The sequence below is a fragment of the Rhododendron vialii genome, chromosome 4a (genome assembly GCF_030253575.1).
Source record: "Rhododendron vialii isolate Sample 1 chromosome 4a, ASM3025357v1".
In the NCBI taxonomy this organism is placed as follows: domain Eukaryota; kingdom Viridiplantae; phylum Streptophyta; class Magnoliopsida; order Ericales; family Ericaceae; genus Rhododendron; species Rhododendron vialii.
The window spans coordinates 40,114,668-40,131,042 of NC_080560.1; the positions used below are offsets into that span (position 1 = coordinate 40,114,668).

The window sequence follows — 16,375 nt, forward strand, 5'->3', positions numbered from 1 at the left end:
ATGGCTTGTGGTTCGGAGAATGCCAAGGTTTCGATGAGGAAATTGGAGATGGAGGGGTTTGAGGTCGGAGTTGAGGTGCGAGTGCAAGCAAGAGAGGATACAGAAGAGAAGAAGAAACAAAGGATGAGTTATTGGATTTCCCGTAGAGACTTTTTGGACGCAAATGGGACATTAGATTTTGCATCTTGGAGAGAGGGAGGGTTTTTTTTTTTGACGAGAGAGAGAGGGGTTAGGGTTTTCGGAAGTTACCATGGTCTCTCCTCTGGGAACCGGGGGGGGGGGGGGGGGGGACACAGCAGGGGGGGGACACAGCAGCAGACTGCTGTGATCAAAACACAACCGTTTCGCACTTTTCTGTCCCTCTCTTGCTTCCCGTTTGGATCCATCATTGACCATCAGCACGTGAGAGAGCATTACAAATAACCGTTGTGTTGGGAAAAAAATATCATAGTAACTCTAATCTGCTACATGTTCATATACCCAACTGCAAAATTCTCTACATTGATCTTCACTCTGTGTTCTGTAATGGACCCGATCTGCTAACATACCACTTAGCCATTCTTTTAATTAGGGTCAAAACCATAAGTTCCAAATGATGTGATTCTTTAGAAGAAATGGGTTTGTTTTCTTCCTAAAAATGGGTCTCACTGATCACTCTAATTTTTTGGAATAATGATTTAGATGTATAGTGCTAAAAATGACCGAATTGAATTGTCAAAATATATTGTGGGACCTCACATTGTTGGGGAAGTGTGTTTGAAAGATGTACGCGAAATAGTGTATACGCAGCAAAACTTGAGGTAAAATAAAAATATTACTCCTAGAAAATGTCAGAAGTGTAAATATGTGTACGTGTAAGTGTATTGAAGATTTGAATTTTGAGGTATTTTGTAGTTCTTTATCAGTTTACAAATATTCTACGAACACACTTTTCAAACACACCACCCAATGTGGTATTTCACAATGGATTTTAACAATATGGACAGTTCATTTTGTAGCTCTAAACTTGTAAATCAATCAAGCAATATATATATTGATGCGATCGGGATAAGTACGTGTCCGATTCTATTTTATTAAGCGGTAGAATTTAACAATTTAATTATTTTTCTCAAGGAAAATGTAAAATTTTGAGATTGATACCAATGTCGGATAAACCAAATTCTTTGCAAGGCTAATGTTAATTATGTCGAGATATACAAAATAAACAATTTGAAAACCAAATAAGCGTGAACCATAGACGGTTAGTGCAGCTTTTTGAAAAATGTTAAAAGGAGTAATTCATAACATGTGAGTCTGGTCTTTATTCCCGCGCATAACTCATACTATATTAAACTATATATATACACACAGTTGCATTCAAACTCTATGATCATCATCATTCTCTCTCTTGAAGAGCCAAGGCAATCTGCTGCTCCGTCTCTGCTCGTCACAGCATTCTCTCTCTCCTCACTCCACTTTCTCCTGGTACTCTCTCTCTCTCTCTCTCTCTCTCTCTCTCTCTCTCTCTCTCGAATGCGCAAAGTTTTCCGAGTAGGAGTACGAAATTTATCTGAAATTGACATGAATTTCATTAGCTTCTCTTTATCCGCATTTGAGATTCACTCTGGTAATGATCTGAATTACAATAGATCTGATTAGAATTCTTCGTACATTGAGCTGCTCTGTGTGTGTGTTCCTCTCTATCCGTATTTCACATTTTACCGGAAAATTGTGCTGAATTTGATAGGATATCATTTTCTTGCATCAATTAGCTGAAATTGAGTTGCTGCTTTTTCTGTGTAATTTAAGTTCGAATACGAAAAGCATTTGAATTCTCCCGATCTCGCTATCTGTATTTCAATTTTAATCATGAAATCAAAACCGAATTCAGAAGGATTAGTATTCTTTGTACATCAATTAGCTGAGATTTCTTAGATAGCTTGGATTCAACTTCTCTCTGTTTGTGTTGTATGTACATATAGGCACTTCTATGGATCTTATTTCCTGTGAAAATGTGAGTGAACTACAAATAACATTTAAAATTAGGTTGAGTTTCGTAAGCTTCTGATCAAAAACAGTATATCAAATATAATCTGGAAATCAGGCGGCATTTGATAGGATTAGAATTCTTCGTGCATAAATGAGTAGAGGTTTGTTGGATTGAGTTGCTCTATATGAGTGTGTTCTACATTCAAATAGGTGCTTCTACATGCACGCTCAACTCTTAAGCTAAATACGGATATCGTTTCAATTTCGCAACCTTAAACTAGATCTGGAAATCGAGTCAAATTTAACAGCATTTTTATAATTTGGTAGATTAATGAGCAAAAGATGTTAGCGATTGAAGTACTTCTGATTGTAAATTCATAATACTATCTGGATCGTACGCCAAAAATGTCCGGTTGTTTTTAGAGGCTCTAACTATTTGGCGCCAAAATGTCTCTGCTAGAAGCTGTATCCCACCAATTCATGGAGATGCTTGGAGATGAATTTTGTCTGTCTCCATTCCCTGTTTTCTTTCTCCGTGGATTTGACCGAATTGCTAGGCCCCGTTTCGGAACTCAAAATAAGTACTTATTTTTTAAGAAGACAATTTCAAGCTCAAAAATAATGTATTTACGCAAATAATTTTCTTACCAATATGGATCTTGTTAAATAGATCTTATCGAGATCTATTATACGGTGCAAAAAAAAATCAAAAAATTATTTTTCATTTACATTATTTTTTAGTTTGAAAATATGAAATAAGTACTTATTTTTTAAGAAGGTGTTCTGGAACGGAGCCAATTCATTTATTTCATTCATGGTTTTTGTTGAATTAGACTTGGAGGCCTAGAGGGGGCCTTCTTTAGCAATTCGTGCTCGGAGGCTTCTTTTATTCCATTTATTGTTTTTGTCAATTCATTGTCTTCATGAATTAGACTTGCTGAGACGGATGGAAGAATTTTAATTGCTCTTTTTTATCTACTTTTTGTGAAAGTTTAATTGAACTATTGTTCATGATTTTCCCTGGAAAGTTCTCTAAAACACACTCACTCTCTCTCTCTCTATCTCTCGCAGATGGCATTGCTATTAAGAAAATTCAACAGATTTGTTCCCTCTGTTATGAGTGTCCGCGGCAGTATCAGGCGGAGTTCCGTTCTCAGGTATGAATTTTTGCCGTACGTCCATCGTACATCCATTAGTCGGGGTTTTTCTCTATCTGCTTCCATGCAAGTTTGTTTGTGTTTGCAAAGGATTTCTAAAAGCCAGAAATTTGTGAATGTTACGTTTCCAACTTAGGAATTTAGTCTGTTACAGAAAATAGGATTTTAATGGTGTGCCGAGTGGGCACCACGTGGGATATACCCACCCAGCAACGAAAAATTTCTCCTAAATAGAAGTATCAATGAAGTAATTTCTCCATTTGAGTGAACATTTTAGTTATGCTATGTTCAAGCCCAGCTTGCATAAAGCCTCTGTAATGGCTTAAGAACCTATGGTTTGACTTATGATAGACTCTTGCACCTTGTGACTTTATGGAACGAAATTAGGGAACGGGGTATTATCTAGTATCAAATTGTATCAATTGATGCGTCGCTGTGCTCTACCATTTAATATTCTCCTTCCCATGATTTTTGAATACCGAAAAACTAGTCCATGGGTTGGGATTAATTTACCCCTCCCTCCACTGTTAAGCAATTCCCCCAATAGAATAATAAAGGGTATTATAAGAGAACAAGAAAATCTTATTTGCGGAGCTTTCCGTGAAGCAAAGGCTTTACGGAGCCCTATCGGGCGCGTCCAAGGTATTTTTGACGGTCCCGATTGATTGAAAAGCAATCTTAACTATTGATTGTCAAAATATATAGATATATAAGCGCATTTGTTTAACTTTTCGTCCAATTTTGATTTGTCCAGTGAGCAGTCTTACTCGTTTGGAGATTGGATGAAGAACTCTCCTCCAACAAGCTGGGAGCGGAGTCTTTCGACGGGTACCATAAACCATGTATGTATATTTGCTTAATTGAACTATTGTAAATTCCATGAGATAGGCCCAACTACTTTTATTTCTGGACCTGTTTTAAACTTCAGGATCGTCTGAAATTGCAGGGCAATCGAAGGACTGCATTTCCTTCATCTTTTGACTGGAGAGAGAGAGGCCTCATCACCAACATTAAGGATCAGGGAAATTCACGTAAGAAAAAATAATAATAATAATAATACTATGCACACAACAATTTAAACACAACTTTTCAGATACACGTAGGACCTACACATATAATAGTATGTGTATGAGGCCCACACATGTAAGTGAGAAGTTGTGTGAGTATTATTTAAAAAAAAAAAAAGAGAAGGGACTAATGGGTTTGGACTTATTTTTTTGTTTTTATTTGAATTTTTTTTGTATTCATTTATTTTACATCAAATTTTTGTAATCTATTGATTTATCTCGACCAAAGGAATCGAAAAAGTAAATTTTTTTAATGAAAACTCATAATTTTTTGAATAAAGATAAAAATAAGTCAATAAGAATTTTTTTTTTACCTATTCTTTTTTTTTAAAATTATGAGTTTCGATCAAATTTTTTTATTTTTCCGATTCCTTTCATTGAGACAAATCAATAAATCACAAAAATTTAATACAAAATTAACAAATGCGAAAAAATTTGTATAAAAAAAACTTACTACTATTTGTTTTTTAAAGCCAAATGAATCTGTTGATTTCAAGTTTTTTTAAATTTCTTTTTTTATTGTCAGCGACGTGTTATGCTCATGTGGCGGTCACTACAGTTGAATATGCGCATCAGATACTCACCAAGGAAGTCGTCCGTCTGTCCCCTCAAGAATTGTGGGATGCAGGGGCTACGGACGACGACGACGACGGTCCATTACCATTGGGGGAAGGGGGGCGATCATTTAAGTGTTTGAAGTGGATCGCAAAGAATGGTATTTCGCTCGAGGCAGACTACCCCTGGGAGGGCGTGAGGGGCCCGTGGAGGAATCAGGTAATTTCTCTACCTTTTAATCTTAGATTTGTCTGTGAAAAACCCTGACTTGCCTAAGTTTATAGATTTGCTATGGATAATCTCTTCAATCAATATATCAATCCAATCCCACAACGAAAAACAATAAATAGAAGAACTCTAGATATACGATTACAAATATTCTTGCTCAATGATTGTGTATGCTCACCACGAGTCCAAGAACTATTTGCGGAATCCAGTGGCGTAGCCCGAATTTGGTGTTACTGGGGGCACAATCCCAACACATGCAACTTGGTGTTGAAAAACAAAAATCTATCTTCGTTCTAAGAATTTGAAGATACACCTAATTTGATTTTTTTTGAACTATTTCTTCAAGATATTTGTTAAAAATCGTATTCAACTATCACATTATCTTGGAGTAGCAATTAAATTTTTTTATAGTTCTAAATGAATCATCTTCTACATAAAAATCTAGGGAGGAGTTGTTGATAGATTTAAGAAGAGAAAGAAGGGATAACGTGAAATGGAGAAACTTTTAGGTATACCGGGGATACCAAGCCTCATGGTATCCCTTTCGGTCCGTTTCTCATTTTTCGGCCATTTTCCGATCACATTTGGATGATTGACTTCGTTCATTTTGTAGAGTTCGGCAAAGACCATAATCATACCAATAATTGTGTTCATCGGACTTTATTTGATACATGATCGGCACACGTGAAAATTAAAGAAAACCAAAACTGAGTCCAAAAACACACTGAATCAAAACCCAGTTTTAATTTTTTTGCGATTTTCACATGTTTTCCGATCATGTATCAAATAAAGTCCAATGAACACAATTTTTTGAGAGATTAAGGTCCTCGCCGAACTATACAAAGTGAATGGAGCCGAACATCCAAATGTGATTGGAAAATGGCCAGAAAATGAGAAATGGACCGGAAGGGATACCATGAGGCTTGGTATCCCCAGTATACCTAAAAGTTTCTCCGTGGAATGGAGCCTTGCTTGACTTGCATTTAATGATGAGATAGTAATTGTAGTTCCGTCAACACATGGTAGTTTCTAAAGTTTAGTAAATGGAGGTTTGCTTGGTAGTAAATTATTTGGTGGTCCTGGAGCGCACTATCACATGGTGCCCCAGCACTTTCTCTATTACATATTTACGCAAGATTCATACAATAAGTCTCGAGCCTTACATGAATACGTGGTGAAGAAGGGGAACATGTAACGATGTCTTTGAAGCCGCTCAATAACTTTCCAGTGTTTTGAGGTACCAGGTTTCTAGTGAGATATCAACTTATAATTTTCTACCTAAGATTATCATTTACAGGTGTTTTAAAATTAAAAAAAAAAATTATCCAGTGGGGGCACGGTCCACTGGTCTCAAGCTCCCTCCGCCCTGGCCGAATGTCACCGAATCCTGAATCCTTAAGCCTTCGAAAATCCTTTCGAACTCCACAAAAGAATGTCGCACAAATGTTGAATATGTTGAAGTAGGAAAAAGAAAAGCCACTCAATACAATACACATTGATTCTATTCCACTCCTAAAACAGACACTCTAAAAAATAATACTCCCTCCGTCCCAAATTGTTTGTCCGGTCCGCAAAACGATAACTTAAAAATAATGCAATTTTTTTAAGAAAAAATTTAATTTTTTTTCACAAATTAAAAGAACTCATTGATATCTAGTAAGTTGTTAAAAAACTTTTGAATTTTTCTAGCAAAAATTGTATTATTTTTAAAATTTCGTTTTGCGGAGCGGACAAACATTTTGGGACAGAGGGAGTAAAAATAAAGTAGAACTTGATACAATAGAATCCGATAACGGTGTTTTTTGGCATGAAATTTCCAACATAGAGTGAACTCGGCCTTTGTAGCTAACAATCTCCCCCTTTGGCACTTCCATGACTAAACACAATTACAAGATAACTTATCCCCTAACAGAATGTGCCGCCCACTTCCTGTAAAGCTGCGAAACAAGAACACTAACACGCACAAACTGTTATAACCAATAAACCTCTACCCTTTTTGTCACGGAATGACAAAGGTTGAGGTAGTGTCCAATAGAAGGGGGAAAAATGAGCATTTTAAGCAGGGATAGCCAATATTAAGAGTAGTATAAACAAAACAATTCTGTCACTATGACTAACATCCCAAAAACAGCTAGAACAGACGAGGACATACCAAACACAACTACTAGCAAAATAATAAACCAATAAAGCAAAATAACATAGGGCACGCCGGGACTGAAAAATCACGTAAAATGGACCATAAAGGCAATAAAAAATGTAGCACACCAAAAAGAGGTTGAAGTTTAAGAAGCAAGAGGACATGAATATGAACAAGGATAACAGTAAACGTACAAACATCCTCTTTAATCACACATCATGGATACATTGTGAACCAAGTTAAGTATGGGACAAGACGCTATGACATAGGGGTGTGTGTGCGACACGTCAAAGGCCATCGAGATTATCATATACAAGCCTAGATTTCTCCTGTAACCATAGACTGTCAAAAAGTCTCCCCCTCGTGAAGTCAAACCGCGTAATCAACGATACGAATTGCATCCTAAAAAAATATACTAACTCCCCCTCAACCAATTTACTCCTTAATAGATAGTTTTTATGAACCGTGACTAATATATTCACTTTTACCCCACTGCTGTTTGACGCGAACATTCAGCTTGGACAGAGCCGAATGGATCCGGTTACTCAGTGGACGCTCGAATAAACATTTCATCTCAACCACAACAAATGTATATTTTTCTTTTTGATTCTTTTGCATAGCCTTAGCCGACCCCAATTGATTGGGACATAAGGCTCGCTTTAGTTTGGTATTCTTTTGCATAGCCTGATGTATAAAACACCGTATCCCACATCAAATTGCTAAATGGTCAATCGCCGAGGGAGTACAAAAGACAAATTAGCAAGGGTACATGAGAAGTAACAAGCCTCAATATTCAATCTTTCTAACTTTAACGTGTAGTTGTGGAGATCACATAGTCATGAGCCATGTGACACCTATCTCCCAAATGCATCACACGAGCCAAAATCAAACAAGATGTGCATGCATTAAAAACACCCATATCTCAAGGCATGCACCATGTAAAAAAAATTATTTATTTATTTAGTTTGAAGGATTTGAAAATATTTGAATGTTTTTAAATTTTCATTTGAGCAAACAAAAAAACAATGAAAATTCATAGAAAAATAAAAGCATATGTGACAAAGTAAGAAAAGCACAAATCTAAATAAATCACTTAACCCATAGCCCTAGGTACAATATAATCAATGTGGACCAACCTAGACTATGGACCCAAGACCAAGCCTCAGAAGGCAAGGTCGATTCCTTTAGATGATCCCATGTGACCTTGTCATCTAGAGAGTTGGTAGATAAATCCGCTCGATGTCTCAAGTCCGACTTCCTCACCCAAATAGGTCTTGTTTTAACTTGAACTACTTTACTCAGTTTGGCAGACATAGGTTTTGGTGTCATGCTCCTAGCTGTCATGTTTCTAGTGTTATCATATTTAGTGTACCTAGCCCAAGATTTTTTAATATGTCCACGTTAAGTGTTCTAAAAGGCGGCCGCCTAGGCCGATTAGTCCCCACCTAGGCGCTAGGCGGTGGTCTGACGCCCAGATTAGACAGTTGGTGCCTTGGCACCCCTTTTCTGCCCGACTAGCACCTAGCAATTTTTAGAACACACATTTAGAACAACTTTATTGTGAATGACATTGCCTAGCAAAAAAAAAAAAAATTGTAAACGACATTATTACGGTTGACATGATCACAAGCAATAAGAGAATATCCGTGTAATTGGAGACACTTTGGTCTAATGTCGCCCTTGAAATTACAGTAGTGACATGTAGGAACAAACTTAACCACATTAGCTTTCTTGATATCAATAGGCTTCTTAGCAACGTTTATAATTTTAGATTTAGAGCATCTCCAACTGGCTCTCTACTTGAGACCTTTTGGCTATACTAGCTACCGAAAATTCATTTTGAGTGATCCAAGCGGCTCTTTACTTCACTAGCCTCTTTGCCTTTTATAATTTTCACTAGCTACTTGTAGCTAGAGAAGGGGACTCTCTCCTTTACTTTCTCTCTCATAATATTTTCATTTTTGCCACTCAATTGTATAGGAGATGTTCAAAAAAAAATTAGTGTTTATTTGGATCGAGAGTAGGGTTGGAATACATGGATGAAAAAGTGAATAGGCAAAATAAATATTGTACTTTTTTGTGTACTTTTTGCTAGATAAACTGATAAAGTAAAGAGTAGGGTTGGAGATGCTCTTAGACTTATAAATAAAAGGGTTGGAGATGCTCTTAGAACTTACATCTTTAGTGTTTCACCATATGCACTTTACCTCCAAGATGATTTGACGTTGAAGCTTCATGAAATCCTAGTCGACCTTTGAACATCAAGAATGTAACATCAAGAATGTCGTCTAACTTCTTGGAACCTGCATTTAAATGCTCAAAAATATCATTAGCATTTTTCAGTTCAGTGGATAATTGTTTCATTTTACCTTCATTAACCACGAGTTGCTCTTCAAGCTTTCTAACTTTCTCTTGAAGCTTTACCATATCTTGTTTGAGTTGATCTCTTTTTTGAGTGGCGCATCTCTTTTTTGAGTGGCACAATCTAGTTTTTCTGATAGCTCCCTTGCTGTGGATAAAGCTTGGGTCAAATCAACAACAATTGCGTCATTCTGAGTTGCTTGCTTGATGTTCTGCTTGGTGAGTTTTAGGCTTTCTTGATACAACTTGTCATAAGCCTCCTTTAACTTATCAAAATCCACGATCTCTCTTCAAATCACTATCAGACATCTCACTTTCCTCATGTTTCGCTGTGAAAGCTAAGAAGTTCTTCGGTTCTTCCCATTATTCTCATCCCTGTCACTACCCGACTTGCCACTATCTGAATCATCATCTCATGTCTTCACATTGTAAACTTTTTGTTTCATCCTTTTATTAGCACAATCTTGAGCAAGATGCCCGTAACCATGACACTCGTAGTGCTTAGGCCAGGAGGCCAGAGGGTGGTCCTTTTACTCCTTTTCGCTCTTTCCCATTAGGAGATTCAAATTTTCTTTATTCTTTTTAGTGTTGACGATGTGGTTGAGTTTTGCATAGAACTCGTCAAAGGTCTCATCCTCCTCCATACGAAGCATTTCAAACTGGATTGTGACTCTTTGTTACTTCCCTTGCTTCACCGTTTCTGTCCCTTTGTGTGTTGTAACCAAAATATCTCGTGCCTCCTTTGTTAGTTTAGATGTCGAAATCCAATGAAACTTCTTTGTGTGAACGTACGTGAACAATACATTTAATGCCTGACTATTAGCTGCTCTCTCAATTTTTCAAGCTCCTGAGTAGTTTGCAGTTGTGCACTAAGTTTTGGAATGGCGACTTCATCTATTGTTTCAGTTGGAGGTATGTATTTTACCTCACATGCATTCCAAACATCCTCATCGATGGCCTTTAAAAAGGCCTCCATTTTTGCCTTCCAATGGTCAAAATTTCTTCCATCAAATATCAGAGGACGATTAGAACTCAATTCCGTAGCAAATAAAGGATCCGCTTAAAAACCCAATGATTCCAATAAAAGTGAAGTCGAACTTGATACAATGGAATCTGATAACGGATTGTTTTGGCATGAAATTGACAACATAGAGTAAACTTGGCCTTTGGAGCTAACAATCTACTTAGGGTATAAATCTAATCCTAATACATTTAATTTCCTCTTGATTTGAACAGAGTTCTAGAAGACTTACCATTGATGGCCACATGAGCTTACCTATCAAAGCAGACTACGGCCTTTACGCTCAAATTCTTGAGCGGCCTGTTTCAATTACTATTGCTGTCACCGATGAGTTCGAGGATTATGAGGGTGGAATCTATTGGAGTAGTTTTGCTTCTACCTCTACAGACCACGAGGTTGTGGTTCTTGGATGGGATGCTGAAATGGATGGGACCAGACATTGGATATGTCAAAATTCATGGGGCGAGGGATTTGGCGAAGGAGGTTTTGTGCGGATCGCGAGGACTGGGCATTCATGGTGGGGTTCTCGTTCGATCATGAGTGCTCCATGCTATAAATAGGTAATAATGCATCTCCTTTTGCTATAGATAAACTGTTATAGCTTTTAAAGCACTTAAGTGCGGTTTTAAAATGTTTTTGAACCAGTTGATCCTTTTCTACAATGTGGTGCTGCATTACCATTTTAGAAATCGTATTTTTTGTTCAGATTCATAGGGTATCAGGATACGTATCCGTATTTCCCATACGTCCATGTATTCGGCCGATATAAGACAGTATCAGCTAATGTACTGGAATATCGATATCGTAAGTCCAAAATCCTTACATGCTGGTTTTTCAGCTAATATGCTACTTTATCGAGAACCCTGGTTTTGACTTCATAGGGCAGTCATGTGGGTTGCTGTAGATGACCGAAATCTTGTGGATTCTGTTGCTTATCATCATAGCTGGAGTGAAGCAATGAGGGGACAGTTACTGATAATAGAATGTCCTCACTAGATTTTGAACATTTCTTTTTTCAGTGTCTCGCTGATGGGAGCTTCACTGTCCATAGCATAAAAATGATGTCCTGAAAACAGATATAGTTCGTTCATAGTTCATCGGATTTTGTTCCTTGGCAGCAACATCATATTCTTGAGTTGCCACTTGATTTGGGCCTCCTATTCTGGAGGGACTCTGTTGGTACTGAAATTGCTTGCTGCTGTTGTTTTTAATGCTACTACTGACAATAGTGGTGGTGGTGTTTTGATGTCTACTACATGGATGATTGATCATAGATGTCCAGCTTATACTTCTGCTGCTGCATTTTGCTTTTCTTGACTGTTTGGGTTTGGTGATCTCTGGCCAGACCAGGCCTTGACCTGCACGTGATGTTTGTGCTTCTGAAGTTCTTTGGCTAGGCTTAATCTAGTTTTTATTTTATTTTATTTTGGGCAACTGTTTGCCCTGCCCTGTTAATGGGGCCCTTTCTTCCCGTTCAACTTTTTGTTGGATGTTTGCTTTTTCTTTTGTTTTGGATCTTTCACCTTGCTACATGTATCAATATCATGTTGGGGATGTTTTTCTTTCCTTTTTGCTTTCCTCGATAAAATTCTTTTTCCCGATAAAAAAAACAATTGTGCACTTATAAAAGTGTGATGGTTTATTCTTAGCAGTTCAAGTGATTTTATAAGCAGAACCAATTTTTACGTGAACAACCAATTTATTTGTGGCAATTGAATTTTTCTTTCCTTGGCGAAAGTCAGTATTGTTAGAGTAGTTAGCTTTACACCTTGGAGGAGGAGTTGAACTCATGACCTCCTTTCTCCTCTGGCACTAAGTGCACTCCCGATGCCGTTGGGCCAAGGCTTCTTGGTGTGGCAATTGAATTTGATGGAATTTGATACTCAATCTACGAAACACAAACAGAATTTATTGCTGTTTCCTTATTCCACATTGTGCTTTTGCTTGACAGGCACAAGTTTCACATATTGAAGAAATTACAGTTGATGGTCATGCAATGAGTTCCCGTGCCAAAGAAGCTCAAAGCCAGTTTGACTTTAATCAGTGCTTACATGAATTGGTTTTACATGGAGACTGGATACATGGGCAACAAGTATATCACTTGGATTTCCTCCAAATGTAGTTCTCTGTTATATAGCAAGAACATTGAACTATGTAAGCTTCATTTACTACCCTTGTTTGTTCAAGTTTCTGGTGATTTCAAATTTTAGCACTCTACACTTGGTTTTACATTGTTTTGACTACCCTTGTTTGTTCAAGTTTCTGGTGATTTCAAATTTTAGCACTCTAGACTTGGTTTTACATTGTTTTGTTCGGGAGATACGGCACTGTAGCATCATACTGACATTGACGATGCATTGTGAGTGATATGAGCATGGAACTGGGAAATATTGTGGAAGACAATACGAGGAAAGGAATACCAACTCCCCTTAGAAATGACATCTTCTCTACATTTAAGTCGGAAGTTGATTTGTCGTTGGTTAAGGGGAAAACTTACCCTTTTGGAACAAGTTATATAATTTCGGAACTGGTTCAATACGTGAATAAAACTGTATTCCGGTGCTATCATTTGGATATGATATATCATGGTAAAACCAAGAAGCTGAAAGTTCCAGAGTAGTATATCATTGCTTCTCAACATTTGTTGTCGTTGAGATCTAGGACTTTGAAGGGTTGCTCACTGATTTAGCAGTAAATGACTAATCTGAGAAAGTACTAGTAGCCTCAATAACTTTTTCTAGCTGTAAGTTTAAAGATCTTCTTAATTACTTTGAGTTCACCATTGAAGTTTTTTTTTTTTTTTTTTTAATTTTATTTTGGGCACTTTAACCATAAAAACAAGGGATTTTCGAAATCTATCTAGAAATACAGAAAAAGTTGGATCCAAGTGGACCGATATCATACCCTTTGCACTGCATGTTTTCCAAATGAACCGTGAATGATCATTTGAAGAGAATCACATTCAAATGCCCTTACGTATCCTTGAGTCGAGATATCAAATGAGTATCAGATACCTGCAACGGCCGGTCACCATTTATCTCCCCAGGTTTCGCCACGTCACTTCATTTATTGGTCTAGCAATGCCAGTAAGCCATTTATTTTTACATTCCTTTACACATCCTCTTTCACAAGTAATAGTGGACCCCACCATTCTTAGTTGTGAGATCTTTCATTACTTGTGAAGGTACATCAGTTGTCTTCCCTTTTTTATCTTGTTTCACTTGAATAGTTGACTTGATGCCCCACTGGTACATGTCTCGGTCCAACTTAAGGGGTCATCATTTGGCCCGAAGGCCCGCGGCCGGCCCGGCCCATCGGGCTTTTACCCTGCCCGAGCCCGTGAAACGGGCTGGCCGGCCCGGCCCATAGTTTGTAATGGGCGGGCTCGGGCCTTTAAGTTTTTACTCGGCCCGCCTGTAGGCCCGGCCCGGTAGCCCGCCCGTGGTACCCGTCCAAAAGTCCGCCCACGGGCCCGCCCATTAGCCCCAACTCCCACAGAATCCTTTCTTTTTTCCCTTTCCCAAGGAAATTTAAGCCTGCCCGGTTTTTGGCCCGCTAGCCCGTCAATTGGGCTAGCCCGCGGGCCAGGTTTGGGCTTCAATTTATAGTAGGTAGCCCGGCCCGCCCGGCCCGAAAAAAGAAAAAGCCCAATAGGCCCGGTCCGTGGGCGGGCTTGGGTAGTACATTGGCGGGCTGGGCCGGCCCGGGCAGGCCCGATGATGACCCTTAGTCCAACTCCTAGATTACAATTGGCCTAGGCGCTAGCTAGCCGGACGCCTAGACCCTGCCTAGGCTCTAGGTGGCTGACTAGCTGGCCGCTAGGCACTAGGCGCCCCTCTTCCTCCTGCCTAGCACTTAGGTACCTATTTGCAAACCTGTAACACATGAGATATGTAGCAGAAAATATTTTACATCTAACAGAAGTACAATAGTCTTGTTTAGCTATTCTGTTGGTAGATTTCTGAAGCAATCCTAAGTGGGGATGAGTTTTCTCCAGAAGCATTCGTTCTACTATATGGCTATTACCTTATTTTAGAATAGGTTTTCTAGTTTAGCTTTGTTTGAGTAGATTTATGAACCATTCCTTAGACAAGAAGAGTTCTCCCCAGCGGAAGCAGATCTGCATATATTCATCAGCTCCTAAGAGTGTTGTCATTGCCGAGCAAAAAAAAAAGAGAAAGAGTTATGTCATGCTTTCAGTTGATTTTTAACTAAAAGAAAATGTCAGGGCTACCTTGTTTCACTGAGAGAATGGAGAACAGAATCAGATGCATCAATTTGTTGGTTTTGTGTCATTTTATGAGGCTTTGCAGAGCTGTGTTAAGAATTGAATTTGTCAATAAACAAACCATGATCTCAATGTCTATGCATATGTAGTCTCGAGTACAGCTCCTGCTTTGTATGTTGATTCCCCAAAAGGGGAATTTTGTGCCTGATTAAGTGGCCTTATAGGGCTATGTTTAGGACTATGGATTTTGTAAGCAATTCAAGGAAGAACATATGGGTGAATGAAAATATGCTAAACTTGTTTCATTGGCTCCTTGCCTCTGACAAAATGCATGGAAGGGAAGGGAAGGGAAACTGGGATTCACTTCACATTTGTTTTGATTGTTTGCTATTGAAATTCCATTTGTGAAAAAAGGGGATAATCCTTCTTCTGTTTGCTAACTTCAACGGGCATCTAAATTAGTTGAGGCGCATGTACGCCAACCGTATTTTCCACGTTTTCTTCCGTTTTCTTTGTCAGAATAGTTAATCACTGGCGACTCCCAGTGTGTTGTGATATGGCCCCATGATTTCAATGACTAAGCATAATACATATAGGGCTCCTTGGCCAAACTATGTGGTGGCTTTTTGTCACGGCGTTTTTTGGGTTTGTTTTCTCTTACTCCACTTTTTACTAATTCGGGTCAAATTTTTATAAATTCGTTTTTCTCATTGTCCTGTATGGAATTTTTTCAAAGTTGGGGTATACAGTATTTTGTACTTTTCGATTCTTCTCATTGAGCCAAACGATGTGATGTAAAAATTTGACCCGAATCTAGTAAAAAATAAAAGAACGACTAAAAAGATCGTGCCAAAAAGTCACCAAAATTTTTGGCCAAATGAGCCCTACTGGTTTTGTGTGAAACTGTTCATTTTGAAACCATCATACTAAATCCAAAAAGGTTTGTAAAAAGAGGATATGGGTCAAAATTCCAACTTTGACCGTAAATTGAGTTGAACTCAAATAAGTACTTATATCTTAAACGAAAAATCTATGAGTACCGACCATTGGGGGAGAGAAAACGTACCGACGGCCGCCGGCGGGCCGTCTCCGGCCACCGGACGGCCGATCCGAGCCGTTCAAAAATTCTAAAAAATAAAACCGAGGGGGTCAACGCGGGAATCAAGGGCATCCGAGGTGTTTAGGGTGCTTGATCAAAGCACCCTTTTTTCGTGTATATATGTACACACACATATATACACGAAAAAAGGGTGCTTTGATCAAGCACCCTAAACACCTCGGATGCCCTTGATTCTCGCGTAGACCCCCTCGGTTTTATTTTTTAGAATTTTTGAACGGCTCGGATCGGCCGTCCGGTGGCCGGAGACGGCCCGCCGGCGGCCGTCGGTACGTTTTCCCTCCCCGTGGTCGGTACATATAGCAACACTCTTAAATAAGAACCTTAGCGGAACAGAGCCGAGTCAAGGGCTTCAAAAATCTACTACACCATGGCAAGGATTGAGAAATGAAAATTCTCGATGCCCTCCCATGCAAGACATCATCTGAAACAACCACCAAACTCCTAGGATCGAGGATCGAATCCAGCATGTGACTCAAAAACTATTTTGAACACTACCCAATAAATGTAATCTTCGTTGAAAGTTATTTACTTCC

The 16,375-nt window shown here is 38.6% G+C and overlaps 1 protein-coding gene across 1 annotated transcript; it reads left to right on the top strand.

Moving 5' to 3' along the window:
- LOC131324021 (thiol protease SEN102-like) lies at positions 1–12,795 on the top strand. The gene is made up of 7 exons (XM_058355851.1): positions 1–200; positions 3,069–3,125; positions 3,880–3,967; positions 4,054–4,156; positions 4,719–4,966; positions 10,710–11,054; positions 12,446–12,795. Exons 1-6 carry the CDS (start codon positions 1–3, stop codon positions 11,052–11,054), a joined length of 1,041 nt encoding a protein of 346 aa, XP_058211834.1. The 3' UTR covers positions 12,446–12,795.
- Positions 12,796–16,375: the final 3,580 nt, after the last annotated feature.

What these genes read in the sequence shown, in the direction of transcription:
- LOC131324021 (XM_058355851.1), top strand. Translation starts at nt 1, where the DNA reads ATGGCTTGTGGTTCGGAGAATGCCAAGGTTTCGATGAGGAAATTGGAG. An exon ending in CGACGGGTACCATAAACCAT is followed by an intron (nt 3,968 to 4,053) that starts GTATGTATATTT and finishes TTTAAACTTCAG; the next exon opens with GATCGTCTGAAATTGCAGGG. An exon ending in TAAGGATCAGGGAAATTCAC is followed by an intron (nt 4,157 to 4,718) that starts GTAAGAAAAAAT and finishes TTTTATTGTCAG; the next exon opens with CGACGTGTTATGCTCATGTG.